The sequence below is a fragment of the Eucyclogobius newberryi genome, unplaced genomic scaffold (assembly GCF_026437365.1).
Source record: "Eucyclogobius newberryi isolate DKJ021-1_F unplaced genomic scaffold, fEucNew1.0.hap1 SCAF_9, whole genome shotgun sequence".
Lineage (NCBI taxonomy): Eukaryota > Metazoa > Chordata > Actinopteri > Gobiiformes > Gobiidae > Eucyclogobius > Eucyclogobius newberryi.
Genome location: NW_027316532.1, coordinates 855,640 through 883,575, shown reverse-complemented (window position 1 = coordinate 883,575; position 27,936 = coordinate 855,640). Strand labels below are relative to the sequence as shown.

Below are 27,936 nucleotides of genomic sequence, written 5' to 3'. Positions count from 1 at the left end.
TCCTAAATTTGGGCATATTTACAGACGGACCACACAATAGAAACATCAATACATTTTATTATGAAAATAAGACAGAACAGAATCTGAACATTTCTCCTTCGTTCATGCGGTAAACGCTTATTCAAATGACACATGCTTGGCTTGGATGGTTGTTTATGACCTTTACATTTACTGAATCCAACAGCAGAGTCCCCCCTAAACTGCAAAGATGAGAATTCAGAGCAATAATCTTGTCCTGCGTTTTGGACTGGTTTCAATATGTTTTTTATTTTCTCGTAGTCTGAAAAAAAATCTCGTCAGCGGAGAAATAATTGTACTAAATCAGTGCAAAACTCTTACTCCATGATAGGTCATATATTGCTTGAAAGAAGAAAATCCCTTTAGTTAACGTTAAACTCCCTGTTCGACCGGTCTAAACCTCACATTTACCCTTCTTACCACTGTTAAATACAGCCGGATGAGAAAAATACAGACACAAGATTAATATTCTGAATTCCAGTGATTGTTAGTTAATGCGGAGGATTTTGGAAGTTTTCAAGTTTGAGAATATCGGTCTCGAATGTAGCTGAAAAGTGAAGTGGAACAGCGGGACACAAACACAAACGAGTTCATTAGTCAATTCTCCTTCAAGTGTTTTATGTCCTGTATTTGGTTGCAATTAAATGCTCTTCATTTTCTAATAAAATCATGAAACATCATTGTATCCATCAAAGCATCTCTGTGATGAAGGCTGAGATCAAATGGAGACGGATGTAAACATTTGATATGACTATTTCCCTCTGTGGTATTTTCTGGAGCTTTTAAAGGCCGTTGTTCAGTCCTAATGTCCAACCTCCACCATGTGTTTGTCGAAGCCGTTGTTGTACGTTGTGGGGCTGATATTCAGATGAAGCGGCTCTTGGTCTTAGACGTGTCTGAACACGGTGGAGAGTTGTTGATGCTTTGAGCGCGTCACGTCATTTGGCCTCTTGTGCTTTTTTGGCACTTTGTTTCTCTTTTGCCTGATGAAGGAAAAAAATATATATATTAATATTAACTTTCATTTATTCATCCATTCATTTTTTACCGCTGGCACAGGGGCCAGCATTAAACAGCAATTAACTGAAGAATCCATTTGCATTCTCTGCAGTAAGGGGCCAGTGCCATCTACAGGACTGAAGTGGGTTTCATCCCAAATGTGGAATTGGACACTAAAATGTCATGATCCATAAGTGAAAAGAATTTAAAAGGAGACATATTATTACGTTAAACGAAAGAGAGTCTGCAGAGCCACGCCCGAAACAGCCATGTTATGTTTGTGCGCGCCGGGTTAGGGTTAAGGTTAGCCATGAGGCTATAACGGGCTATAAGGGTTAGGGTTAGCCATGAGGCTATAACGGGCTATAAGGGTTAGCCATGAGGCTATAACGGGCTATAAGGGTTAGGGTTAGCCATGAGGCTATAACGGGCTATAAGGGTTAGCCATGAGGCTATAACGGGCTATAAGGGTTAGGGTTAGGGTTAGCCATGAGGCTATAACGGGCTATAAGGGTTAGCCATGAGGCTATAACGGGCTATAAGGGTTAGGGTTAGGGTTAGCCATGAGGCTATAACGGGCTATAAGGGTTAGGGTTAGGGTTAGCCATGAGGCTATAACGGGCTATAAGGGTTAGGGTTAGGGTTAGCCATGAGGCTATAACGGGCTATAAGGGTTAGCCATGAGGCTATAACGGGCTATAAGGGTTAGGGTTAGGGTTAGCCATGAGGCTATAACGGGCTATAAGGGTTAGCCATGAGGCTATAACGGGCTATAAGGGAAATGCCGCGGTCCCTGAAACTGCGCCATTTGACGGCGCCGCGGCTCGGCAGCCACGGCCTAAATTAAATCATCATATTTTGTAAACCAAAACCTCCCAGCTTTAGCTCGAGTGAGTCTCTAAAGTGCTCAGTTGTGAGCTGTGCATTATCTGCCTTACCTTTTCCACCAAAGGCATTAGCTGCTGGTACTCTGCCAAAGTCTTCAACAACTCCATGATGAACGGAAGGTAGTTGTGTTTCCTTCGGATATTTTCAATCTGTTGAAGATATTGAAAATCTGTTAATGTGGGCGTTAATGTAAAGCTTGAAATAAAAAGAAATACAAAATTGAAATTGTGATTGTCAATTTCAAACACTTCAAATTGCGCAGGCTGAAATATAAACATAGGCAGAGACTGGAGGCAAATCAGTGAAGTGTCTTGCAGTGGGAAACCTTAGCGTTAGTTTCCTCTGCAAAGAACTAAATCATATTCTGAACTGAAGGACACATTCATATTGGCCTTTGCATCTCATGTTTTACAACTTAAAATGATGAGTCTATAAAAGCAGGCATGCACATTCCAAACATTGTGTTACAGTGCCATCTACTGGCAGCAGAGAGAATTAGCATGGGGAAATAACCAAAAGCTAGCTTTCTGTGACATGCTAATGTAACCACACAGCTGTAATGAACATATTTTGGTCTGGTGATGATTTATGGAGTTAAAAACAGCACAGGAGACCTCCAGAGCGTTACCTAGGATGTCACACATGGGGAACACATATACATAAACACAACTATGATATTGGATTTGTTAAACTACAAATCCAATATCAAAGCAAGAATACATTTTGGTTACATCGGTCAGTCTCTGTGTCCAGCTTCAGTATTTCTTCACACTGATGTGAAAGGTTTCTCGATTCGTGTCATCTTTAAAGTGGTAGCTTTACGCATTTGGCGGCATCTTCTCACTGGATTTGAACCACGCTACATTTACTTGTGGTTTACGTGTACCTGGACCGAGGATGAGGAGGATTACAGCCCAGGGTTGATCATGTCCGTTTTGGCTTCAACGCAGACTGGATTTACACACAGCAGACTGTGTTTTTGGTGGGTATAAGGGCAACTCTGGACTTCAGTTCTTCTATATTGGTAAGCTTTGTTTTCGTAAATGTAGGCTTAGAAAACATTGTGCCGTTTGTGCAGAAGGCTCAGTCGTGCACACCTGCACTGTTACATCTGTGCTGTGTATTCATTCATGAGATTCAATTAAAGCCAAGACAAAACTGTCTGCTTGAGGCTCAAGCAGATATTGCAGTTACCGCGACAGCCCTAGTAACGGACGTTACAACTTGTTGAGCAAACATTCAACATTTCACACCAAACATTCCTCATCTTACCAACCTCCATTGCGCATCTTAGGAGTTAAAGTAGTGGTGAGAGCACGTACCTTATATCTCTGTAGTTTCTGGTTCTCGGTCTCGATGAGCAGCTGGTATTTGGCAATTTCGGAGCTGACAAACGAGCTGCTCTGGTCTGTGTCCATCGGCTCGTCCTGAGGCGACAACACCAATCAGTTTATAGAAATGCTCCTTTTTCTCTGCTTCTAGAGAAACAATATTGTGATCAAAATGTACCATTTTCATTTAATACTGCCAGTCTTTGTTATAAAAGGTCTTTTGGCTGTGTTTTAGATAATGGACCTGTTCCTTTTCTTTTGAAGGACTGTTGGGGAGTAGGCTTTATTGGAGAGATTGGGGGGAGAACATTGGGGATGAGATTTGGGAAGACACAGCAGCAAATTGTTGGAGCCAGGATTCTTCAAACTTGCGCAAATAAAGCTACAGTAAATGCTACTTCATGTATGTGGAGTGAACAATATTAGAACGCAGTTAAAACTCAAATACATATATTAATTTTGCATAATATGTGCACTTTAACATAACAAGTATTGGCTGAAAATCATTTTTTCACTGTATTGAATACAAAACATATGTATATTTTAACATTTGCCGGAATTATATTATAGATTTTAGAATAAAAATAATTAGTTTACAGCAATATGTCTTTGTTAAAATAACCAAAAATATAGGCCTAATATGGGTTATCGGCCCAAAATGTCCATATCAGTGCACCACTTTTTAAGTTTAGAAAAACTGCCTCGGCACACTAAGCTCTGTCGAACTACACTGATCCTTTAGACTTTGGAGACTTATTACTTGTGCCTAACAACCATGTCTCTCTTACTTTAAACTGTTGAAAGTCTCATTCTAAACTCTAATAAAACATGTGTGCGTGCCTTTAAAGTTCTGCTGCTAAGTGCTTCCTGCTTCCTCCTCAGATCTACACAGAGCTGTGTGTGGAGCCAGGCTCCTCCCCAAAGCTCTCAAGTTTCCTTTCTGTCAAAGTGAAACTCAGTTGCTGTGATCCAGGAGAGATGGCGCAGAAAGCACTCAACCCAGAATTATTTGTCTGTCCCTTGTGTTTGGATTTACTGACGGATCCGGTCTCTATTCCCTGTGGACACAGCTACTGCATGAAATGTGTCCAAGACCACTGGGACCAAGAGGACGAGAAGCAGCTCTACAGCTGTCCCGAGTGTCGCCGGAGCTACAGCCCCAGGCCTGTCCTGGCCAAACACATCATATTAGCAGGTGTGGTAGAACAGCTGGGGAAAACTGGGCTCAAAGCGCACCTTGCTGACCACTGCTATGCCAGACCTCAGGATGTGCTGGTGGTACCTTCCCAAAAGCTCCAGGAAAACATCTGCACTCAACACCACAAAGTGATGGAAATGTTCTGTCGCAGGGACCAGCAGAGCATCTGCGCTCTCTGCGTGGACCAGCACAAGGACCATAACGTTGTGTCAGCTGCTGCAGAGAGGGCCCGGAGGCTATCGGCCAGGAGGGCACAGCTGGACCAGAGCCTCCAGGACAAAGAGAAAGACCTGAAGAGACTCCAACAGGAGGCCCAGGAGATCCGCCCCTCAGCCCAGAAAGCAGTGCAGCGCATCAGTGAAAGCTTTAGAGAGATGGCCCAACTTCTGGAGAAAAGATGCTCTGAAGTGAAGCAGCAGATCCTCTCCCAGGAGCACACCCAACTGAGCCGGCTCCAAGAGCTCCAGGACCAACTGCAGCGGGATGTGATGGAGCTGAAGAGGAGCATCACTGAGCTGGACACACTGTCCCTCACTCTGGATAATAACCAGTTTCTAGGACTCTATTCTTTACTGTCCACAGACACACAGAGCACAGAGCCCGTCAGGATTCAGACAGGGCCCCGGAGCTACTTTGAGGAAGTGACCAGAGCTGTGTCAGCGCTCGGGGACAAACTCCATCTCACTATGGAGGAGGGCCTGACCAACACCTCACTGGCTCAGAGTCCTGTCCAGCTTTTACCGTCACCGGCTCAACCAAGCTCCAGAGAGGACTTCTTACAATATTCTAGAGAAATCACTCTGGACCCAAACACAGTTAGCACCGAACTGTCTCTGTCTGATGGAAACAGAAGAGTAAGAGTTATGAGGGAACATCAGAGTTATCATGATCATCCAGACAGATTCAGTGAGTGTCAGGTCCTGAGCAGAGAGAGTCTGACGGGACGCTGTTACTGGGAGGTGGAGTGGAGCGGGACGTGGATTCGTGTAGCAGTTTCATACAGGAAGATTCAGAGAAAAGGAAGCTCTAATGAATGTGTATTTGGACACAATGATAAATCCTGGGCTTTAGTCTGTAAAAAAAACAGCCTTTCATTTTGGTCTAAAGCAGTCAATTCCAACGTGTCAGGTCCGGTCTCGTCCAGAATCGGGGTTTACCTGGACCACTGTGCAGGGGTTTTGGAATTTTACAGTGTCGTTGAAAGAACCACACGCCTCCTTCGCAGAGTCCAGGCCACCTTCACTGAGCCTCTCTATGCTGGAGTCAGGCTTGGCAGTCTTTCTGATTGTATTCTTGAAGGCACAGCACATTTCCCTAAACTCAAATAGCAACTTTGTTCTCCACAATGGGATCAAAAGTGTGCCTTTCTCTGAGGGTTGCTAAAAAATATTATTATTACAATCATTTTAATTTGTATTGAAACAAAAACCAAAGCTGTCCAAACAACTCAAAACAAATGATCTTGGAGCAAAGTCTGTCCACATGCACTTTAGCACATGTGCCAGGTACTGCAATCGTTTGTATATACTCCTGAGGTATTTGTTCATGTATGCAGTGTATGCAAAATAAGAATAAGAATTGGACCTTGTGCATCTGTAATCTTAATGTGGTAAAATAATATGCTTGCGTAGTACAAAGTATGAGTGGGGGATGTTTTTATGAATTGTGTGGGTCATGTGGCTGGCCTTGATCCAGAAGGGAACTAAAGATGGGTATAATTCTGCATATTTACAAATACAGGTTTTATTGCATTTTCTGTTTTGTAATATGTATTGTCCTTTTATTAAATACATACTAGATACTCATTTGAATAAATGAATAAAACATCTTTCTTTGTTTGAGTTATTAACATTTAGGTCTATCTTTTGGACAATAAAATGGAATTCAAAAGATTTAATTTTGTTTCTAGAATTGTTACGATTATATTGTGGTCGGTACTAGTTTATATAGGGAATCGGGACGGACGTTATTGGAACGGAAGTTACAGAATCCAACATGGCGGCCCTCGTGGCACCCAAAATCACTATCTTAAAAGACTATTATTATTTGGCGGCCCTAAATATGCTTCAGACACTGGGTTAGGGTTAAGAGTTAAGGGTTAAGAGTTAGGGTTAAGGGTTAAGAGTTAGGGTTAAGGGTTAAGAGTTAAGGGTTAAGGGTTAGGGTTAAGAGTTAAGAGTTAAGAGTTAAGGGTTAAGAGTTAAGGTTAAGAGTTAAGGGTTAAGGGTTAAGAGTTAAGGGTTAAGGGTTAAGAGTTAAGGTTAAGAGTTAAGGGTTAAGGGTTAGGGTTAAGGGTTAGGGTTAAGAGTTAAGAGTTAAGAGTTAGGGTTAAGAGTTAAGGGTTAAGGGTTAAGGGTTAAGGGTTAAGAGTTAAGGGTTAGGGTTAGGGTTAGGGTTAAGAGTTAAGGTTAAGAGTTAAGGGTTAAGGGTTAAGGGTTAAGAGTTAAGGGTTAAGAGTTAAGGGTTAGGGTTAGGGTTAGGGTTAGGGTTAAGAGTTAAGGGTTAAGAGTTAAGGGTTAAGGGTTAAGGGTTAGGGTTAAGAGTTAAGGGTTAAGAGTTAAGAGTTAAGGTTAAGGGTTAGGGGTTAAGAGTTAAGGGTTAGGGGTTAAGGGTTAAGGGTTAGGGGTTAAGGTTAAGGGTTAAGGGTTAGGGGTTAGGGTATACTTCGGATTTGGACCCAAGAGAGAAAATTATTGCCTGAGCTGATAACATAATAAATCCATGGACCGGTCTCGGTCGCCGCCATGTTGGATTCAGTGACCTCAGCTTCAGTCGCCGCCATGTTGGATTCAGTAACTTCCGTCCCGATTCCCTATATGAACTATTATATTGTGACCTGAATATCTATTAACCGGATAATTGTGACAAGCAGATGTCATGAACCTTCAGAAGAGCCTGGATATACTAAGTAAACCACAGAAACCTGTAACCAAATCCTGTGATTGTGAAAACATCTTAGGAGAGTGCAGAAACTTAAAATAATACAGATTTCAACCCCATTGAAAATCTTGTGCTGGAGAAGAATTTGATTATTTGGGACCCTGTACATTATAATGAAAGACTGGAATATAATGAAGATAATAACAATTCATATATGAATTCTAAGTATTATTTACGAGTAGAAGGTGATAATTTCCACTTGAAACCAGTATAGCAACTCCCTTTTAGGTTTACCTCTGTATGAGGAACAGTACCTTAGAGTAACCACATTTAGTTAGTTCTCTGTGTAAATATATAATGTCTCTAGTTAATGTTGTTAATATCTTTAACCTTTTCGTTGGGTTTAATATTCTTTTTGAAATATTGCAACTTAATAGGCTAGAACAACACTAAAAAAGATAATTTAAGTCATTACATGATTTGATTAACATGTTCATTCTTAGATCATGTGTAGCTTCTGTACAATTGTAGTACATTTGCGTTTCTGTCCGTTTCTACCTCTGTGAGTTGTGTCTGCAGCTCTGCGATTTTGCGTTCGTAGATCATTTTTCTGTCCGAGACTATGGCCATGAGGTTGAAGCGGATCTCTCCTTCACTGTACCTGACAAAATAGGATTTAAAAAAACAATTGGGTTTGAAGCATGTGTCTAATCACTTCAATTCAAAAGAAGTAGAAGGTATTTGGTGTACTTCTGTATCCTCTTCTCTATGACTGGGTGAACGGCGCTGATCCAGTCGTCCTGATTACAAACACCTGGGAAGAGAAAAGGGATTGAACAGATATATTATCACAAAATGAACGTAGTTTTATAAATGAGACCCCTGCCCTGCAACGTGAGCAACCGACGGTCTTATAAATAGGCCTGGGAATCACAGGGTCCCTAACGCTTCGATGCGATACACGGCCCACGATAATATTACAACATATTTGATCATCGATATACAGTATCGCTATTGATATACTACGATAGGGGTCACGAATACATTTTAAGCCAGGTCCAGTTTGAGAAAATGTCCACAAGTCGAGGTCTGGAACTTCACAGCATTTTCTCACACTTTTACACTGAGGAAAGTAAGTCTTTGAACACCCTGCGATTTTGCAAGTTTTCCCACTTAGATATTATGAATAACCCAGAAATCACATTGTATGATTTTTAAATCATTTATTTGTATGTTATTGCTGCAAATAAGTATTTGAATATCTGAGAAAATCAGTGTTAATATTTGGTACAGAACCCTTTTACAATTTCTGTGAGACGTGGCCAAAACAAAGATTCCAGATTATAGTCAGGTATTTCTGCATTTATTCAACTTCTCTGCCAACTCTTTGCCAAGTTTATAAGACAAGATAAGATATTCCTTTATTGTCCCACATGGGGAAACTTCATTGGTGCAACGCAGGTAGATACAGAGGTAGATACAGAAGAACAGATCACTTAATGGAAGTCTGAAAAACACTTTCAGTAGAAGATCTCCTATAAATAAAAACTTCCATAGACAAATAAATAAATACATAAATAAATAAATAAATACCATTGCATGTGATCACGACAGTAATTGCACATGAATGTGTGTCACGACAGCACATAGATTGCACATGAATTTCACAGTAATTGCACATGAATCACAACAGTAATTGCACATATGACAGAATTGCACATCAGTATTAGGTTAGGTCAGTATTGCGAGTGTTCAGGACCAACAGTTTTTGTTATAAAGTCTGACAGCAGCAGAAGGAAAGACCTACGGAACCTTTCCTTCACACATCGAGGGTGGATCAGTCTCTCACTGAAGCTGCTCTCCAGAGCGGAGAGAGTGTCCTGCAGGGGACAGAGTGTCCTGCAGTGGACAGAGTGTCCTGCAGGGGGTGACACTCATGGTCCAGCATAGATGTGAATCTAGCCAGGACCCTTCTGTCCCCCACCTCCTGCACCGAGTCCAGAGCACAGCCCAGGACGGAGCTGGACTTCTTGATGACTCTGTCCAGCCTCTTCCTCTCCCTCTCTGTGATGCTGCTGCTCCAGCAGGCCACACCTACAGGAGCTGATGCACCACAGAGTCAGAGAAGGTCTTCAGGAGTGGCCCTGTCACTCCAAAAGACCTGAGTGTCCTCAGGAGGTAGAGCCGACTCTGGCTCTTCCTGTACAGTCTGTGTTATGAGTCCAGTTTGTGGTTCAGATGAACACCAGGTACTTGTATGAGTCCACTCTCTCAATGTCCCGTCCCTGGATGTTCACTGGTGAGGGGGCAGTGGGGTGGCGTCTGCGGAAATCCACCACCATCTCCTTGGTCTTCCCCGCGTTGATGAGGAGGTGGTTCCGCTGACACCAGTCCACAAAGTCCTGCTCCAGTCCTCTGTACTCCGCGTCATCGTCGTCCGTGATGAGTCCGATGATGGCAGAGTCGTCAGAGAACTTCTGCAGGACACAGCTGTCCGTGTCATGTCTGAAGTCTGCAGTGTAAAGGGTGAAGAGAAAGGGCGCGAGGACAGTGCCCTGGGGCGCCCCCACACTGCAGGTCCTCCACACTGCAGGTCCCCCACACTGCAGGTCCCCCACACTGCAGGTCCCCCACACTGCAGGCCCCCCACACTGCAGGCCCCCCACACTGCAGGTCCCCCACACTGCAGGTCCCCCACACTGCAGGTTCCCCACACTGCAGGTCCCACACTGCAGGTCCTCCACACTGCAGGTCCCCCACACTGCAGGTCCCCCACACTGCAGGTCCGAGTGTCAGACACACAGTCCCAGGCTCTCACAAACTGGGGTCGGTCTGTGAGGTAGTCCAGGATCCACTCTGCAGGTCGTACTCCACACCAGCGTCTCCAGCTTGTCCCTCAGGAGCCGTCTCCAGCTTGTCCCTCAGGAGCCGTCTCCAGCTTGTCCCTCAGGAGCCGTCTCCAGCTTGTCCCTCAGGAGCCGTCTCCAGCTTGTCCCTCAGGAGCCGTCTCCAGCTTGCCCCTCAGGAGCCGTCTCCAGCTTGTCCCTCAGGAGCCGTCTCCAGCTTGTCCCTCAGGAGCCGTCTCCAGCTTGTCCCTCAGGAGCTGATGGTGTTGAAGGCGCTGGAAAGATCGAAGAACAGAATCCTCACAGAGCTGCCAGGCTTTTCCAGGTGAGAGAGAGAGCGGTGCAGCAGGAGATGACGGCGTCCTCCACTCCGATGCCAGACCGATATGCAAACTGCAGCGGGTCCATGGCTGAGCTCACGGTGGAGCGGAGGTGGTCCAGGACCAACCGCTCCAGTGTCTTCATCAGGACGTGAGAGACACTGGCCTGAAGCTGTTGAGGTCTTTGGGGCAACTCTTTATGAAATGCGTTGGTTTTGGATAACGTTAAATGCATTATGCACAGCTCTCATGTCCAATCATCTCATGCTGAAATGTTCCGGGGGCCAAAAGGGAGCCAGCATCCCATAGAAGCTAGTACCTCTCTGGGGTCAACAAAACAAACGGGCAAAGATATGAGGAGTGGAACAAAGGGGTTTTATGTCATACTCCTGAACAGCAATCACATCTCCATGAAGACGAGCGGCGGACCCTCCTCCAGAAAAGTTTCATAAAGCACCTTTAATACTATTGTGACATTTAATACTGACATTGTTATTTTAGTCTGCTTGTTAAATGTGTTCAAACTATAAATGTTGGACTAAACCCTTTTCAGTGTGAAGGCCCTCACCCAGGTCTATGGGCCCCTCCCGGAGCCCGTCCAGCTCGTACAGTCGGCCGTTCACAGGGACATAACTCACAAAGTGGAAAGCATCTTCATCTTTAGACAACGCTTTGGCATCAAACTCGAACATCTGCTGCCTGCAAAGAAAGCAGAAAAACTCTTAACTCTACTTAGGTAGATTTTTGGTGTTCCTCACTTTTTGACTTACTGTAGTTGTATATATTAAATGTCCATGTTATTTTTAGAACATTTTCAAATTGAAGTAAAATTTGAGAAGTTCTAACTTTAACTCCCAATTAATTTTGATGTCATTTTTTTAGATATAATAGTTTTCCAATGCCAAGGCAACAAACATTATTTTTTTCTTTCTTTCATATTTAAGGATTTTTTGGCCTGTAGGCTTTACTAGACAGGAAAGTTTAGAGTGAAATGGGGATGAGAGAGGAAGGAAGACATGCAAGCAAATTGCACTGAATTCAAGGTAATGGGCAGGCTGCGCTCATTAGCCCAAAACAGAGCGAGCCAAAGATGAAGATTCAAAAGGTGTTTTAAAGAAAACGTAAGGTAAAAACTCCCACAAAATCTGACCTTTGGGAAAGCTGTAGGTGGCTCTTCAGCCGAAAACGAGCCGTTTGTTTTTACATGAGAAAAATGCTTTCTGGACTGTGGAGGATTCTTTTCAATGAGTTCCAACTGGCCACAAGTCCAACTCAAGACTCAAGTTTAAGCTAGCAATACCCTATTCAGATATTTGAATAGATTCACGGCGCTGCATCACCGCAGACACTTGTAGAATGGTTTGTAAATCGCATGGTTGCGCATCCTACGCAAAGCTCAAACAAGGATGAATTCTATCTAAAAAGATTTCAGACATGTTTCTGATGAAGGAATAACATAACAAGGTAGAAAGCTCTACAAAGTTGATTCTGCATAATACCCCCCCTTTAACATTGTGACTTTGAATAGTTTGAATTTTACACAGTATACATCCAAAATGTGAAAGAAGCCTAAAAGATTATAATGTATTATGCTTCAAACTTTTAAAGAGATTTAAGCAGATTTAGGTCCAACAGAAGAGCGTTTGATGTGTGCATTGGTGAAGCTGAATTTATCCGAAAAGCTCCAAATGTGTACAGAGAAAGAGGGGATCAGATTCACTGTGACTGAGTCGAGGAGGAGAGGAAGTGAGTGAAGGGAGAGGAGAGCAGGAGGGGAGACAAGGAGAGATGGGGAAGGGACGGGAAAGGAGAGAAGGGAGACGAGAGGAGGGGAAGGGAGGGGAGAGAAGAAGAGAGAAAGAGGGATGGGAAAGGAGGGGAGTGAAGAAGAGAGGATTGGAAAGGAGGAGAGGAAGTGGAGGGAGAGAGAAGGTGGAAAGGAGAGAAAGAGAATGATGAGGGGACAAGAAAAGGGGGAAAAGGAAGAGAAAAGAGAGAGGGCGAGACAAGTTAGAGAAAAAGAGCAAGTAGAGGGGGAGAAGAGACGTCACCTGGCAAAGCTGTTGTGTACCTGACGGATGACCTCAGAGTTGCTCAGAGCCAAACCTTTCATCTGAAGAGAAACCAGACAGGAGGGTTTCAAAACACAGGCAAACTTCGACAGAAACATCATCGTTAGGACTCTGAATCGGAGTGATTCTGGCAGGCACAGCCGGTGGTGTCATGTTGACATATTTTTAGAGTAATTATCATTTTTTTCAAGCACAAATGATAAAGAAAATAGTTGGTTGATCAGTTTGGCGTTTTAGTTTGTACTTTTTGTATCTGCTTTGAATGTGCTTTTCCCCCAAAATATTTGGTATTTAACTACTTGTTACATATGTAAATTATCAGGTTACATTTTGCGTCATTGTAAACCATAATATTCAATTAATCATCAGCAGCTTAATGCTAATAGTAACAGAAACGGGTACACTGACTTCCTGTTCAAAGCCCCGCCTCTTCATAGTGACATTTCACTGCAAGATGATGGTCATGTTTTTATTTTTGTGGCTATGTGACAATTTAGAAGATTTATTGTGTGTTTATTTTAGTTGTAATGAACGTGATTTGACAGCAGAAATGTTCAGAACAGGTCTGGTGACAAATCTGGAACATTTGAAACAGTGTTTTTGTGAGGCTCATAAACAGGATTAATAAAACAAGTATTAAAGGTTAAACATGTCAGGAGCAGTGGATCTCCAGTCATGATAAGGAGGAACTAGCTGGAGGGTTGAAGTGTAAATGTTTTCAGTTGATGCGGGAAGCCGGTGACCTTGCTCACACCGGATGGATATGTGGTTCACTCTGAATCAGTCTGGAAAGTCTCTCACTGAAAGCAGCTGGGAAAAGGTGAAGTATATTTGAAGCTGATAACATTTGCCCAAAGCAGAGAAACCAAACTGTTGTTAAATCCAGTTGAGAGAAAAGCACAGACTTCTTTCCCACACTCAAATGCACTAAGGGCTTCTATGAGCATGTTTTTTAAAGACAAAATAGTCATAAATCTGCTTAAATGGACCAAAGAACATCTATCAGCAATGCCAGGTTTTTGCAGGTCTGTCCATTTGACTTTCTCCCAAAGCACAATGCTGCGATTCCTCAAAGCCAACAGCAGGAGACGTGCCAGAGTCTCAACAGTTTGTGAACATGCAAACAACGCACAATTCTGGGAATAGAACCAGCAACCTTCTTAGGCTTGGCACTGCAGGTGATTTCTATATTGTTGGCTCCATCTCAATTTTCCAAAGTGGGTTAGTAAGTGTCGACTGTCAGTTACACTGTGATTTAAAAACCTGATACCAGAATTAAGGATCAAAAAGCAGCTCTTGGCGATAAAACCGCTTTGTCACGTACACTAAAAGGATTAAGACGAGGGCTCGTAAAAATAAGCATACTGCGTATGGAAACGGGGGCATTTAGCTGGTCAGATAAACTGTAAATTAAATGATAAAATGGCTGCAATTATCAAATTGTAGTCCGCAATTAAGGTAAATTACACAATATCCTGCCTTATGTAAAAAAGAAACCCGCTAACCCTGTTAAGACTTTGATTTTTTAGCCGATACCAACTTTTCACTTAAAAATATAAAATAATTTGTTGCACGATGGTGTAAACAAATGGCTATTGGCCTAATACATTTTTACTACGAATTCACCAATATATTGGGCTAGTATCGGTATTAGCAGAATTTTAAAAAATAAATGAATATTGCAATGGTTTTTTTATTAGGCTACCCCAAATAAATTGTCTGCTGTAACCCGAGTCAACATTTTTCAAGTGGGTCGGTCGGTAGGCAAATTCTAATTTTTTTTTACTTTGAAGGCAAAAAAAATATCAAAATTTTGTCATTTTTTGAGTCGGAGTGACCACCAGGGGTCAGGCTATAACAGTCAATGACGGAAAACGTCTCGATCAACCCGATCGGGAGAATAAATCTCACAATTTTAAGATATTTCAATCGACCTTTTGTAGCTGCTATCCTTTATTTTGGTAGCGAAGGCGAGCGGGGGAACATGCAGGGGACACGGGCGCCGCCATGTTTGTTGTGATGACGCGGCTGGGGGTGTTTCAATCCCAGAATACATTTGCGTAAGTCAAATTTCACACCCTGACAGAGGCTCATATTACTATGGACATGTCAGTGGCGCCGACAGAGGCAAAGTAACTTGTAAAAGGCAAAATGACGACTCCTACGTGCACTCTGTTTCATTATACAGTGATCCCTCACTATAACACGGTTCACTTTTCACGCTCTCGCTGCTTCACGGATTTGTATCATGCATTGTATTCTGCATTCTGATTGGCTTAACAGTCTCTCCCCGTCTTCTCTACCTGTGTCAACAACGTTATGGATTCATATGAACACGTACGTAAAACCGCTGTGTGAGAGGCGTGTGAGAGTGGTTCAATGTTTTATGGAGTATTTCATTGTATAATAACTGTAAAAAAATAAAAGGTTTCTACTTCACGGATTTCGCCTATCACGGGTTCTTTTTGGAACGTGAGCCCCGCGATAAACGAGGGTTCACTGTAGACGCATGTGGAGGACTGAAAATGAAGACGCGAATGCGGTGCGCAGTGCGTCATCAGTCCTTTGAGATGAAAGTCAGGTTTACCAGCGTGAAAAAAACATGCTGTGTTCAGGAAAGACCGGTCGGTGAGTTGGCGAAATAATTGAAAAATAAAAGATTGACGTTTTTTCAACAAAATGCTGATATCTTTTTTTCAGTTGGCTAGTTTCATAGCGGGTCGGTCGGGTTACGGCAAACAGACATTATTTTGCCTAGCCTTATATTAAATTATATTATTTGACTCATTTTCCTTCTAAATGATCAGATAAGCCTACTCCAAATACATGTTGTGTAAGAGGTTTAAAAACACATGGACTGGAGAGGAACAGAAAGACTTATTCTGATAAATAATCTAAATAAAAACAAGAAATTCACAAAATGGAAATGTGTGAAGGCAAATTTTCCTCAAGTAAAGAAAATGATATTATAGCCTATAACTTACCTATATTAACCTTCGTTTAAATAAATGATAGCCCTATAAACCTTTTTTCAAAAATGAAGGGTATTTTGTGCTCGAACATGTGCTATACAATTTAAAATTGTTTATCCTTATTTTAGAAATAAAAAATGTAAACTAAAACCAACATAAAATATCAGCCCAAGCTTTTCCCATAATGTTGTATCAGCCTAAAATGTCGACAACCCCAGTTAAGACCTCTGCAAACTCAGTTATGTTTATAAATGCAGAAGTGCTGACACGCATCGATCACTTGAGCAGAGGTCTGAGTGGGTCTTTTTACTGGTAAAAGGTAAACACGCTAAAAGCACCGCTAATGTGGAGCTAACAACAAGAAAACACACTTCTGTGACGAAAGCTCTGAAAACATCCAAACCAGTGAAAACTTGGACAGATCAGGAGCCACAGGTAAAAAAACAAGTCAGAGTGTAATAAAGTCTGAACATGACAGAGTGAGGCTGCTGTGAGCTCTGTGTCCACACGAATGTGACTGAATACAAACACAATTTTCACCAAGATCAAATAGTTATCTCATGTTGAGTTTGTGCAGCAACAGAAACAGGTCTGATATGAACAACAGAATCATATCGAGTCCATGTTCCCGTTCCTGCTGCTGCAGCATGAATATGGACTTAGTAGGCTATATAAAACCATTTCTTTCTTTAATTTTGTATGTATGTTTGGCCCACGACCAAAAATAAGTTAAGTTAAAAGTGGCATACAGCAGCGTCGAAGCTCTGAGAGAACTCCCTGAACTCGGACAATGTGTCTCCGAGCTCGATGTCGGAGTGGGAACAGTTGAGCAGCACACTAACGATGGCCTGGGTTGCACACGCGTTGTTTATCACCTGCGGGAACAGAACAGAGAGGGGGGGAAAGTGATTCAGAGTGAGACACACAAAATACTTTAAGATGGCTGGCCGATGATTTGCATTAACTATAAACGTCATAAGGCGCTGGTACAGCTGGCAGCCCGGTGTAAACGCTCTCTCTTCTTTCTCACACTTATTGTGCTTTATCTCCTATATTTTGTAAATATAGTTAGTATATTTTTTCTATTTTACTGTACGATTGGGACACGCGCTGGAATAGTTTTTTAATTCAACTGTTTTGACTTTTTTCGGCTGGATTTGAGCGTTTTTCGTTGCGTTCGTTGTGTTGTTGTGACGTGAGCTAGCTCCGAGTGAGCCCACCAGCCCCTCCCCGCGCCCTCCGGCCGCGCTAAAGTACGGCGTGTCGTCGGTACACGTTTATATACACGTTTATATGAAAGAGGAACTTCACGAACGATCGGGACACGCACTGGAATCGCTTTAAATTAACTTGTTTTGACTTTATTCGGCTGGATTGAGTGTTTTCGTCGTGTCGTTGCGATGTGTCTTGGCTCTGAGCCCCCCGGCTCCGGCCCCGCCCCCCGGCCGGCGCCGTACCGCGTTTACACAAAGGAGGAACTCATGAAACTGCGGAGAACAGTCGTCTCACCCGGAGATCGTCACGTTATCCAGGCGGACATCCTAAGGAAAACGCAACGAGGCAGACGGGCTGGACGTAAACTCCGAGAGAAGAGAGGGACAAACAGGAAGTCGGTTCCCGCCGTAGTCATGGGTAACGTGAGGTCCCTTCAAAATAAAATGACGGAAATAGCGAGCCTCATGCGGTCCCAGAGGATTTATAGGGACAGCAGCGTCTTGATTTTCACAGAGACCTGGTTAACAGCAGAAATGCCAGACTCTATTGTAGGTTTGGACAATTTTCATCTGCTGCGGGCTGACAGAACGAGAGAATGCAGGAAGAAAAGAGGTGGAGGTCTGGCGGTGTATGTGAACACGAGCTGGTCCAAACCCGAACACTGCACAGTGAAGCAGCAGCTATGCAACAAGGATATTGAACTATTGGCTATTGGCTATTGGCATGAAGCCATATTATCTGCCCCGGGAGTTCTCACATGTGATTTTGATCGCAGTCTATGTGGCCCCGTCTGCCAATGCTGAAAATGCTTGTGAAGCACTGCTCTCCTGCACTTGTAGGCTGCAAACACAGCATCCACAGGCTCTCTTCCTCATCTCTGGTGACTTTAACCACGCTTCTCCCTCTTCTGTTCTACCAACATACACCCAGTATGTTACCTGCCCCACCAGAGAGAATAGAACATTGGACTTGTTTTTTGCCAACACCAAGGAGGCTTATTCCTCTTCCCCCCTCCCTCCCCTGGGCAGCTCGGACCACAACCTTGTACATCTGAGGCCTGTGTATGAACCCATCGTGCGCAGGCAGCCTGTGGTGTCCCGTGAGGTGAGGATGTGGTCTGCTGAGAGCGAGGAGGCTCTGAGGGACTGCTTCAGCACCACTGTCTGGACTGAGCTTTATGACCCACATGGGGAGGACATCAACACCATCACAGAGTGCATCACGGACTACATCAACTTCTGTTTTGAGAACATTGTTCCCTCCCGGACGGTGCGGTGTTTTCCAAACAACAAGCCATGGATTAACCGTGAACTGAGGGCTCTGCTAAAGGAGAAGAAGAGAGCCTTCAGGTCAGGGAACATGGAGGAGCTGAGGACTGTGCAGAAGGAGCTGAGGAGGAAGATCAGGCAGGCTGAGGCCGGCTACAAGAGGAGGATGGAGGAGCAGCTGCAGCAGAAGAACATTCAGGGAGTGTGGAGGAGCCTGAAAACCATCTCGGGCTTCAAAATCCCCCCTGCCCAGACAGAGGGGGATCTACAGTGGGTGAATGATTTAAATGCTCACTTCTTGAGGTTTGATCGGTCACCCGCCCCTCCCCCTGCACAGCTGCATGCTCCCTCTTCCACAGCTGGACAATGCCCTGCATCTGTTCCTCTTCACTTATCTGCCCCGGACCATCAGCTCCCCACTTCGCCTGGACTCACCCATCCCCCCATCACACGGTCCCCCTGCCAACCACTGACTGTCACAGCAGCACAGGTGAGGATTGAGCTGAAGAGGATTAAAGTGAGGAAGGCAGCAGGACCTGATGGCATCAGCCCCAGGCTCCTTAAGTCCTGCAGATGAACTGTGTGGAGTTATGGAGCATGTCTTCAACATGAGCCTGAAGCTGAGGGTGGTACCACAGGTCTGAAGACCTCCTGTCTGGTACCTGTGCCTAAGACACCGCGCCCCAAAGACCTCAACAGCTTCAGGCCAGTGGCTCTCACGTCCCACCTGATGAAGACACTGGAGCGGTTAGTCCTGGACCACCTCCGCTCCACCGTGAGCTCAGCCATGGACCCGCTGCAGTTTGCATATCGGTCTGGCATCGGAGTGGAGGACGCGTCATCTCCCTGCTGCACCGCTCTCTCTCTCACCTGGAAAAGCCTGGCAGCTCTGTGAGGATTCTGTTCTTCGATCTTTCCAGCGCCTTCAACACCATCCAGCCGCTGCTCCTGAGGGACAAGCTGGAGACGGCTGGTGTGGAGTACGACCTGGCAGAGTGGATCCTGGACGACCTCACAGACCGACCCCAGTTTGTGAGAGCCCGGAACTGTGTGTCTGACACTCGGACCTGCAGTGTGGAGGACCTGCAGTGTGGAGGCCCTGCAGTGTGGAGGCCCTGCAGTGTGGGGGGCCTGCAGTGTGGGGGGCCTGCAGTGTGGGGGGCCTGCAGTGTGGGGGCCTGCAGTGTGGGGGGCCTGCAGTGTGGGGGGCCTGCAGTGTGGGGAGCCTGCAGTGTGGAGGACCTGCAGTGTGGGGGCGCCCCAGGGCACTGTCCTCGCGCCCTTTCTCTTCACCCTTTACACTGCAGACTTCAGACATGACACGGACAGCTGTGTCCTGCAGAAGTTCTCTGACGACTTTGCCATCATCGGACTCATCACGGACGATGATGATGAGGAGGACAGAGGACTGGAGCAGGACTTTGTGGACTGGTGTCAGCGGAACCACCTCCTCATCAACGCGGGGAAGACCAAGGAGATGGTGGTGGATTTCTGCAGACGCCACCCCACTGCCCCCTCACCAGTGAACATCCAGGGACGGGACATTGAGAGAGTGACTCATACAAGTACCTGGGTGTTCATCTGAACCACAAACTGGACTGGACTCATAACACAGACGCACTGTACAGGAAGAGCCAGAGTCGGCTCTACCTCCTGAGGAGACTCAGGTCTTTTGGAGTGACAGGGCCACTCCTGGAGACCTTCTACGACTCTGTGGTGCATCAGCTCCTGTAGGTGTGGCCTGCTGGAGCAGCAGCATCACAGAGAGGGAGAGGAAGAGGCTGGACAGAGTCATCAAGAAGTCCAGCTCCGTCCTGGGCTGTGCTCTGGACTCGGTGCAGGAGGTGGGGGACAGGAGGGTCCTGGCTAGATTCACATCTATGCTGGACCATGAGTGTCACCCCCTGCAGGACACTCTGTCCCCTGCAGGACACTCTCTCCGCTCTGGAGAGCAGCTTCAGTGAGAGACTGATCCACCCTCGATGTGTGAAGGAAAGGTTCCGTAGGTCTTTCCTTCCTGCTGCTGTCAGACTTTATAACAAAAACTGTTGGTCCTGAACACTCGCAATACTGACCTAACCTAATACTGATGTGCAATTCTGTCATATGTGCAATTGCTGTTGGAATTCATGTGCAATTCATGTGCAATTACTATGAAATTCATGTGCAATCTATGTGCTGTCGTGACACATATTCATGTGCAATTACTGTCGTGATCACATGCAATGGTATTTATGTATTTATTTATTTATTTGTCTATGGGAGTTTTTATTTATTTATAGGAGATCTTCTACTGAAAGTGTTTTTCAGACTTCCTATAAGTGATCTGTTCTTCTGGATCTACCTCTGTATCTACCTGCGTTGCACCAATGAAATTTCCCCATGTGGGACAATAAAGGAATATCTTATCTTATCTTATCTTATCTTAAACCTAGAATTGAAGGCAATATTGTTGGACTCCTATAGGCGAGATACCATTTTTGTATAAAATATCCTAACAGAAAACTCACAAATGTAGAAACCTGAATTTTGCTTTGTCAAACCATGTTATTGTTAAGTTTTACAAGTTTGTTGTTGTGCAAAGCACAAACACTGTGCTTTGTGCACACTGTGCTCCATGTGCTCATAAACAAGTGAACGTTGTAACCAAAATATGCAGCACCTTTAGACCTTTTTCATCAAACTTATGCAAACTGACAGACTGGAGCAAAGAGGTGCTGTAAAAAGCAGTAAGTGAATGTTACATGACGAGGGATCTTCATTTTGTGCATTTTATTTGTTTTATTATGCTATAGTAAAATAATAGGGCATATAAATTGTTATCTAGGCCCCATTGGTGTAGTGATACACAATAAACTTAAAAATGAGGCAAGGACACAAAATAAAAACCTTTGCTATTAAATGTGTTAACCTATTTAAGATGAATGGGACGCTGGCCCGTTAACGCAGACCAGTTGTGGCTGTTTTAGCGCATTAGCTTTTCTCCGCTGCTAACAACACGGCAAACCAAACCATGGAGTTAGGTGATTAGATCAACAGGAGTGCTAACATTTCGTACATCTCTCCTCTGCCTCATCGTAGTCTCACGCTGGTCTCTTGAGGATTAGGGAGAGTTGGATTGCACGAAGGCAGTAAAGCTAGCTTGTCCACATTTATACCTCTAGCCCCACCCATCTTTGTTGGTACATGTCCAAAGACGGTCTCACTTGTAAATAACGCTTTACATATTCAGTTTGCAGTCATTTCTGACCGTTACATCACTACAGACATGATCTGATGACAAAACATGTCTAGGTTGTCAATGCCATCTGATTATTAAATGTGGCCATTGTCAGAAACAATAGACCATGGATAATGTTTAGCCTTCCAAACAGTTCAACTTATACATGTAACACACAGGAGGGATTCACCTCTAATGAACATCATGCTTACACTTCAGTAGAGCATTTTTGAGTGTTGCCCAGTGAAGCTCATCACTTCCCGGTGTCAGACCAGAGCACCGGAGGCGGAGCCAAAGCTGTTGTGGAGAAGTGCAGGCTCCGGGCGTGAGACTGTGGAGAGTTTCTTTATTGGTTTTATAGACCTAGCAGTCAGAAGCAGAGCAGTGATCACTCTCTGAAGCGGCCTGACTGAACACTGCGCTGCCTCTCTGGCTCAGCAGGGCTGGAATGTTCTCTCCTAGGCTACTTTCTGTGGCAGGGAGGAGCTCACAGGGACTGTGGTCAAGCATCCGGGTCGACCTCTCGTTTAGAGAAGTCCATTGCTCTGTTATCAAGTCGATTATGGCAAAGCCCTCACATACGCAGTCCACAAAACCGGGCACGGGCAAATGTTTGGTGCTGGTTGACGTGAATGTATGCTAGATGTTTGACCCACAATAACAGAGAGCGCCATGACGGACAAGTCCATGTGTTCATAAACAAGTGAACGTTGTAACCAAAATATCCAAGGCAGCACCTTTAGACCTCTTCAAATGAGACCTTTTTCATCAAACTTATATTACTCAAAATTAACTAAATACACCAGTTACTTTGATTTTGGATGTTGGCTATGCCTGCCTCAAGAGCCATGTAGTTTTTTCAAAATGCTGCAAAATTCAGGATATTTGGCCCTTGTTTTCCTTGTAGCTTCCCAGAGGTTGGTGCTATAGCATTGGAAGTGGCACCAAATGAAAACTAATAAAATGGTGTCAACACATGAACACCTGTGTACATTTTAACTAATTTTAGTGCACAAACATACATATTTATTGAGTAAAGCTGTATAGACTATAGAGTAAATTTTTTGAGATAAAGTTATGCATAATATGATGTCATCCTTTCCAAGCATCAAAAATATGTACGTTTGTGCATTCAAATTAGTTAAAATTGACACAGGTGTTCATGTGTTTGACACCATATGCATATACGCCATCATTTGGTACCACTTTCAGTGAAAGTGGTACCAAATGAAAGCTAATAAAACGTTCTTGCATATGGTATCAAACACATGAACACCTGTGTCAATTTTAACGAAGTAACTGGTATATCTAGTTAATTTAGAATAATATATCAGTTTGCTTCAGTTTGATGAAAAAGGTTTCATTTGAAGAGATCTACAGCACCTTGGACAGTGATCCTTGCTCAGTAAACTCCTGTCTCCACAGTCTCAGGCCCAGAGTCCGGCTACACCTCTCTGTGTTAGCTTTGGTGCAGTCTACGCTGCTCTGACCCGGGAAGCCATGAGCTCAAAGTGCATCTTTGTGGAAAAACAACAGTGATACATTTCCAGTTTTCCTGCGACTCACAGCAACATCACAGTAAACATCTGCAGTGACCTCTCTGTAGAGAAGTGACCTCCACCAAAGCAGTGGTCTGCCCTCTGAGTCTGACAGATTATTTAAACGGTTGCACTGACACCATCAAATCATAAATTAAATACATATTTTCAAAGATTCTTTTATTTGTTGACACATGCAATTACTTTATAATGTATTTCATTAATTATGTAAGAAAGATTTATAATAATATTTTTAATTGGATTTTGGCAATAATCGTCCATAGAACTGTTCTATGCCGTTTATGTTGGAATTATCATGTTGGAATATATAAGTGTGAACAGAGATGTGTGAAAAGGGACATTTTTGGAGCACTCGAGCCTCGACTGCAGGACGATAAAATTACCCAAACATGCACAAATGAACCTAAATGCAACTCAAAATGATGAGGGAAAACAGGGTTAAAAGCTCAAACACACATGTCCCCTTCAATGCTCTACAGTTCACCATCAGGCCAGTGTAATTGAAGAACGACGTCACGTTTGAAGCTAAAGTGAAAACGTTCAATTGACTAAACCTTTTGACTTTCTACACCCGTGCATGAGCCTCACTTGTTTTGCGAAGAAGATGTTGTCGAGTCGTGAGTCCTGGACGATGGAACCCGCCGGCTCCTCTCCGGCCTGCCACTTGAACAGGAAGATGAGCCCGTGCACCGGTCTGTGGAGGGTCACCAACACAAGCTTTACAACCGAACTAAGGCGCACTATAATCAGAATTGTTGGCAATATGTGATAAGGCTATATCTATATTATTGTCATGTTTTAGTAGCGAGATATATCCTCTTAAAAGCGAAAAAACAAGCCTCAAACATTTTTGTTCTTAAAACAGTACATTTCAAACAGACTTGATCAGACAGGACTATTTTAATACTTTTGACACAATCATTTAAATTATATTAAAAGTAAATTGTGCACACCTTAATTACTAGTCAGAGAAAAGATTAGAACTAAAATCTACCTTTGTCATTTAAAAGCACGTTTAAATTTTAAAAAGTGTACATTTCTGTCAGATGGAGGACCGTGATGTTACTGGAATATATTTAGTTTTTTGCTATATCGATTATTGCATCAGTCAATATTGCAGATATTTTTGCGATAAATTGTGCAGCTCTAAACACAACGTGGATGTACTTCAGGTTGTCAAAGTTCTCTGGCTCCATGCTCCAGATCTCCTCCACCTGCGCCCCTTTGCAGCCTGAGAACAGAGAATACTTCATGTCATCTCTGCTCCTGTACGTTCCTTTTACACAGCAGTGACGGCTTTGACAAATTCTCATGTCATAAACACATTAACATTAAGAACACTTTCAGCGGAACAAAAACATAACCGGACTTGTACTGTGGTTCATTTGATATTCATTGATTCGTTTTAGAAGTAGGGATGAACACTATGTCACTGGAAATACCTGGAGATTTTTCCATTTGTGTCTGTCAAATATTGGAATATTTTTTCTGCAGTGTTCATGCGTCATTTCCAGTTCATCTTTTTAAAACAGGACGGCTGTGGTGGATTAAATAAATGTTTGGTTGACTAAAGACATGCCCTGTCCACCGAATAATTGACTAACAGTGGGTGTGGCGAGGCAAGCTAAAAAACGTCTTAGGACCTTGTACATAAACACAAATGTACGAAGAGAACTGCATATTCAGAGGTAAAAGGATTAAAAACTCTCTCCAGGCTGTTTACTTTCTGCTGTGGTCCGTATAAATACTTATTATCTCAATAGAAATACTAAACATATTAAGAATCCAGATTATTTAAGTTATAGATGAAATCAAATATTAAAAAAAATCATTTAATTAGAGAAAAGACAAAGAGAAGGAACAGATGAAATGTACAGACTGGTGTGAATTGGTGCTAATCATAAGATAAGACAAGATGAGATAATCCTTTATTGTCCCACATGGAGAAATTTCATTGGTGCAACGCAGGTAGATCCAGAAGAACAGATCACTTATAGGAAGTCTGAAAAACACTTTCAGTAGAAGATCTCCTATAAATAAATAAAAACTCCCATAGACAAATAAATAAATAAATAAATAAGTGGACAGAGTGTCCTGCAGTGGACAGAGTGTCCTGCAGGGGGTGACACTCATGGTCCAGCATAGATGTGAATCTAGCCAGGACCCTCCTGTCCCCCACCTCCTGCACCGAGTCCAGAGCACAGCCCAGGACGGAGCTGGACTTCTTGATGACTCTGTCCAGCCTCTTCCTCTCCCTCTCTGTGATGCTGCTGCTCCAGCAGGCCACACCTACAGGAGCTGATGCACCACAGAGTCAGAGAAGGTCTTCAGGAGTGGCCCTGTCACTCCAAAAGACCTGAGTCTCCTCAGGAGGTAGAGCCGACTCTGGCTCTTCCTGTACAGTGCGTCTGTGTTATGAGTCCAGTCCAGTTTGTGGTTCAGATGAACACCAGGTACTTGTATGAGTCACTCTCTCAATGTCCCGTCCCTGGATGTTCACTGGTGAGGGGGCAGTAGAGTGGCGTCTGCGGAAGTCCACCACCATCTCCTTGGTCTTCCCCGCGTTGATGAGGAGGTGGTTCCGCTGACACCAGTCCACAAAGTCCTGCTCCAGTCCTCTGCACTCCACATCATCGTCGTCCGTGATGAGTCCGATGATGGCAGAGTCGTCAGAGAACTTCTGCAGGACACAGCTGTCCGTGTCATGTCTGAAGTCTGCAGTGTAAAGGGTGAAGAGAAAGGGCGCGAGGACAGTGCCCTGGGGCGCCCCCACACTGCAGGTCCTCCACACTGCAGGTCCTCCACACTGCAGGTCCTCCACACTGCAGGTCCCCCACACTGCAGGTCCGAGTGTCAGACACACAGTTCCGGGCTCTCACAAACTGGGGTCGGTCTGTGAGGTCGTCCAGGATCCACTCTGCAGGTCGTACTCCACACCAGCCGTCTCCAGCTTGTCCCTCGGGAGCCGTCTCCAGCTTGTCCCTCAGGAGCCGTCTCCAGCTTGTCCCTCAGGAGCCGTCTCCAGCTTGTCCCTCAGGAGCTGATGGTGTTGAAGGCGCTGGAAAGATCGAAGAACAGAATCCTCACAGAGCTGCCAGGCTTTTCCAGGTGAGAGAGAGAGCGGTGCAGCAGGAGATGACGGCGTCCTCCACTCCGATGCCAGACCGATATGCAAACTGCAGCGGGTCCATGGCTGAGCTCACGGTGGAGCGGAGGTGGTCCAGGACCAACCGCTCCAGTGTCTTCATCAGGACGTGAGAGACACTGGCCTGAAGCTGTTGAGGTCTTTGGGGCGCGGTGTCTTAGGCACAGGTACCAGACAGGAGGTCTTCCAGACCTGTGGTACCAGCCTCAGCTTCAGGCTCATGTTGAATAAACTCACCCTTACCATGGAGCACAACTAATTAAATATGATTTTTTTTGTTTATCAAATTAGGGGTGGACAAATTATACATATACAGGTTTCAACACATGCCATGAGCAGAGAAAAGAAGTTTGATGACTCAAAATTGAGATTTAATTGCCAGATAATTACACAGAAAATGTGTTAATTCAGTAAATTTGATGAAAACCCTTTTTTGTCCGTAAATGAAATGTGCTCCACCAGGATCCTCAGATGGCTTCACTTCACGGGTTAATCTGGGACAATTTTAGTTAAAAAATGTTGACTTGCATGACTTTTACATTCTAAATTAGTCAATTAATGGAAAGAATAATCGCTAGACTAATCTACTAGCAAATTCATCGTTAGTTGCAGCCCTCATTTGAATACTGTATTGCAGATTATGGTTTATAGTGAAGAAAATGCTAAAATAAAAAAGCTGATTAAAAATAAACTTCCAAATAAGGATATAAATAGAGTTGGGCCAAATTGACAAAAACTAACGTCAATATTTAATTGTGTTATATTCAGACGCTATTGTGTCAGTCCAACAAAAAAAATGTCAAAACATGTCTTTAAACGCATTAGTTGAAGCGTAATCATCAGATAAATGTGAAATGTCTGTAAAAATGACTCACAAAAGTTCAGAAATATCCCCTTATACCTTCATTTGAAACTTTTCGTAGTACTTTTTTCCATACAAACGATGGACTCGATATTCAAATTGTGCATAACTTCAAAACAACATTCTCGATATCATCTCAAATCTGATATATTGTCCACCCCAAGATTTCAGAATTAGTTTTACCGACATTTCCCATTTGTCTGTAATTAATCTTCAACTAACATTATCTGGATACTCAAAAACGTTGATTCCCCTTTTTTTGTAATTCGTGTTAATATACTAATCCTAATTCAGATATAGGATTAGTATATTAGATATATTCCAACAGGATTGCCCTTCATGTTGAGTTTGAGTATTCTGAGTATTTAAGCATCGAGCTTTAACCTCTAATTTCAAAGCATAAAATGAATGAATAAATGCACATGCTCAATAGCCATATTGGAACGGAATCAACCCAGTTGAGTGAAAAGAATAAGCAAATCTTTACGATATTTTGAGTCAAATCACGACGTAAACAAGCCTAACGTGAACCAAAACAAACCCATGTTTTCCCCGCCGCAGGTTTGAACGCTGAGTAATGCTAACAGGCTAGCACGGGTTAGCAGTTAGCGCGGGTCAATTCGTTCATGCTAAAAACTCTTCAAAATCCATGCAATATATTCTCGTTACGGATCAATTGTTGAGATAAATGCAATGCAAACTCTCTGAAACAAACTGGGCATTAAGCTATTGATTAAAGCTAAACGGCTAATTAATTTAATACCTAGTAGCACGGAGAAGCTTCCCATTCCCTCTAACGGGGAGAAGCTAACGTTAGCATTTTCTGTAACTTACCGAAGCCTTTTATGAGCTCCGTGAAAACCCCGGGGTCGCTCTCCATCAAACACCATTCTCCTGCACTTCCAGACATTTTGACAAAACTATGAATTTCTAATTTTATGAACGAGGAACGCTCACTCAGCTTTGCAATGGAGCAGCAGCTAACTGGGCTAATTTTACTGCAGCGACGTCTACGTGAGTGCCGTGCACGAGTGACGCACCGGAAGCAGCGCACGAAGTCTGGCGGAAACATCAGTTTGACTTCTTTTTGAGTTTTGAGAGAAACCAAAGTTAAGACAATTAAGACGCGCCCCCCAACTCACT

The 27,936-nt window shown here is 43.8% G+C and overlaps 2 protein-coding genes across 2 annotated transcripts; one reads left to right on the top strand and one right to left on the bottom strand.

Annotated features, from left to right (window-relative positions):
- Positions 1-39: 39 nt before the first annotated feature.
- On the bottom strand, positions 40-27,811 carry uchl5 (ubiquitin carboxyl-terminal hydrolase L5). Its single transcript, XM_072438516.1, has 11 exons — positions 27,628-27,811; positions 23,954-24,017; positions 23,375-23,480; positions 16,274-16,399; positions 12,532-12,593; positions 11,049-11,179; positions 8,065-8,128; positions 7,873-7,975; positions 3,228-3,332; positions 1,956-2,054; positions 40-1,001 (listed from the first exon to the last, which is right to left on the bottom strand). Exons 1-11 carry the CDS (start codon positions 27,701-27,703, stop codon positions 957-959), a joined length of 981 nt encoding a protein of 326 aa, XP_072294617.1. The 5' UTR covers positions 27,704-27,811; the 3' UTR covers positions 40-956.
- Positions 4,199-5,777, top strand: LOC140353778 (E3 ubiquitin-protein ligase TRIM65-like). The gene has a single exon (XM_072438515.1). It carries the CDS (start codon positions 4,215-4,217, stop codon positions 5,760-5,762), a length of 1,548 nt encoding a protein of 515 aa, XP_072294616.1. The 5' UTR covers positions 4,199-4,214; the 3' UTR covers positions 5,763-5,777.
- Positions 27,812-27,936: the final 125 nt, after the last annotated feature.

What these genes read in the sequence shown, in the direction of transcription:
- LOC140353778 (XM_072438515.1), top strand. Translation starts at nt 4,215, where the DNA reads ATGGCGCAGAAAGCACTCAACCCAGAATTATTTGTCTGTCCCTTGTGT.
- uchl5 (XM_072438516.1), bottom strand. Translation starts at nt 27,703, where the DNA reads ATGTCTGGAAGTGCAGGAGAATGGTGTTTGATGGAGAGCGACCCCGGG. An exon ending in ACATCTTCTTCGCAAAACAA is followed by an intron (nt 16,400 to 23,374) that starts GTGAGGCTCATG and finishes CTGTTCCCGCAG; the next exon opens with GTGATAAACAACGCGTGTGC. An exon ending in TGCAGACACAACTCACAGAG is followed by an intron (nt 3,333 to 7,872) that starts GTAGAAACGGAC and finishes TTGTCGCCTCAG; the next exon opens with GACGAGCCGATGGACACAGA.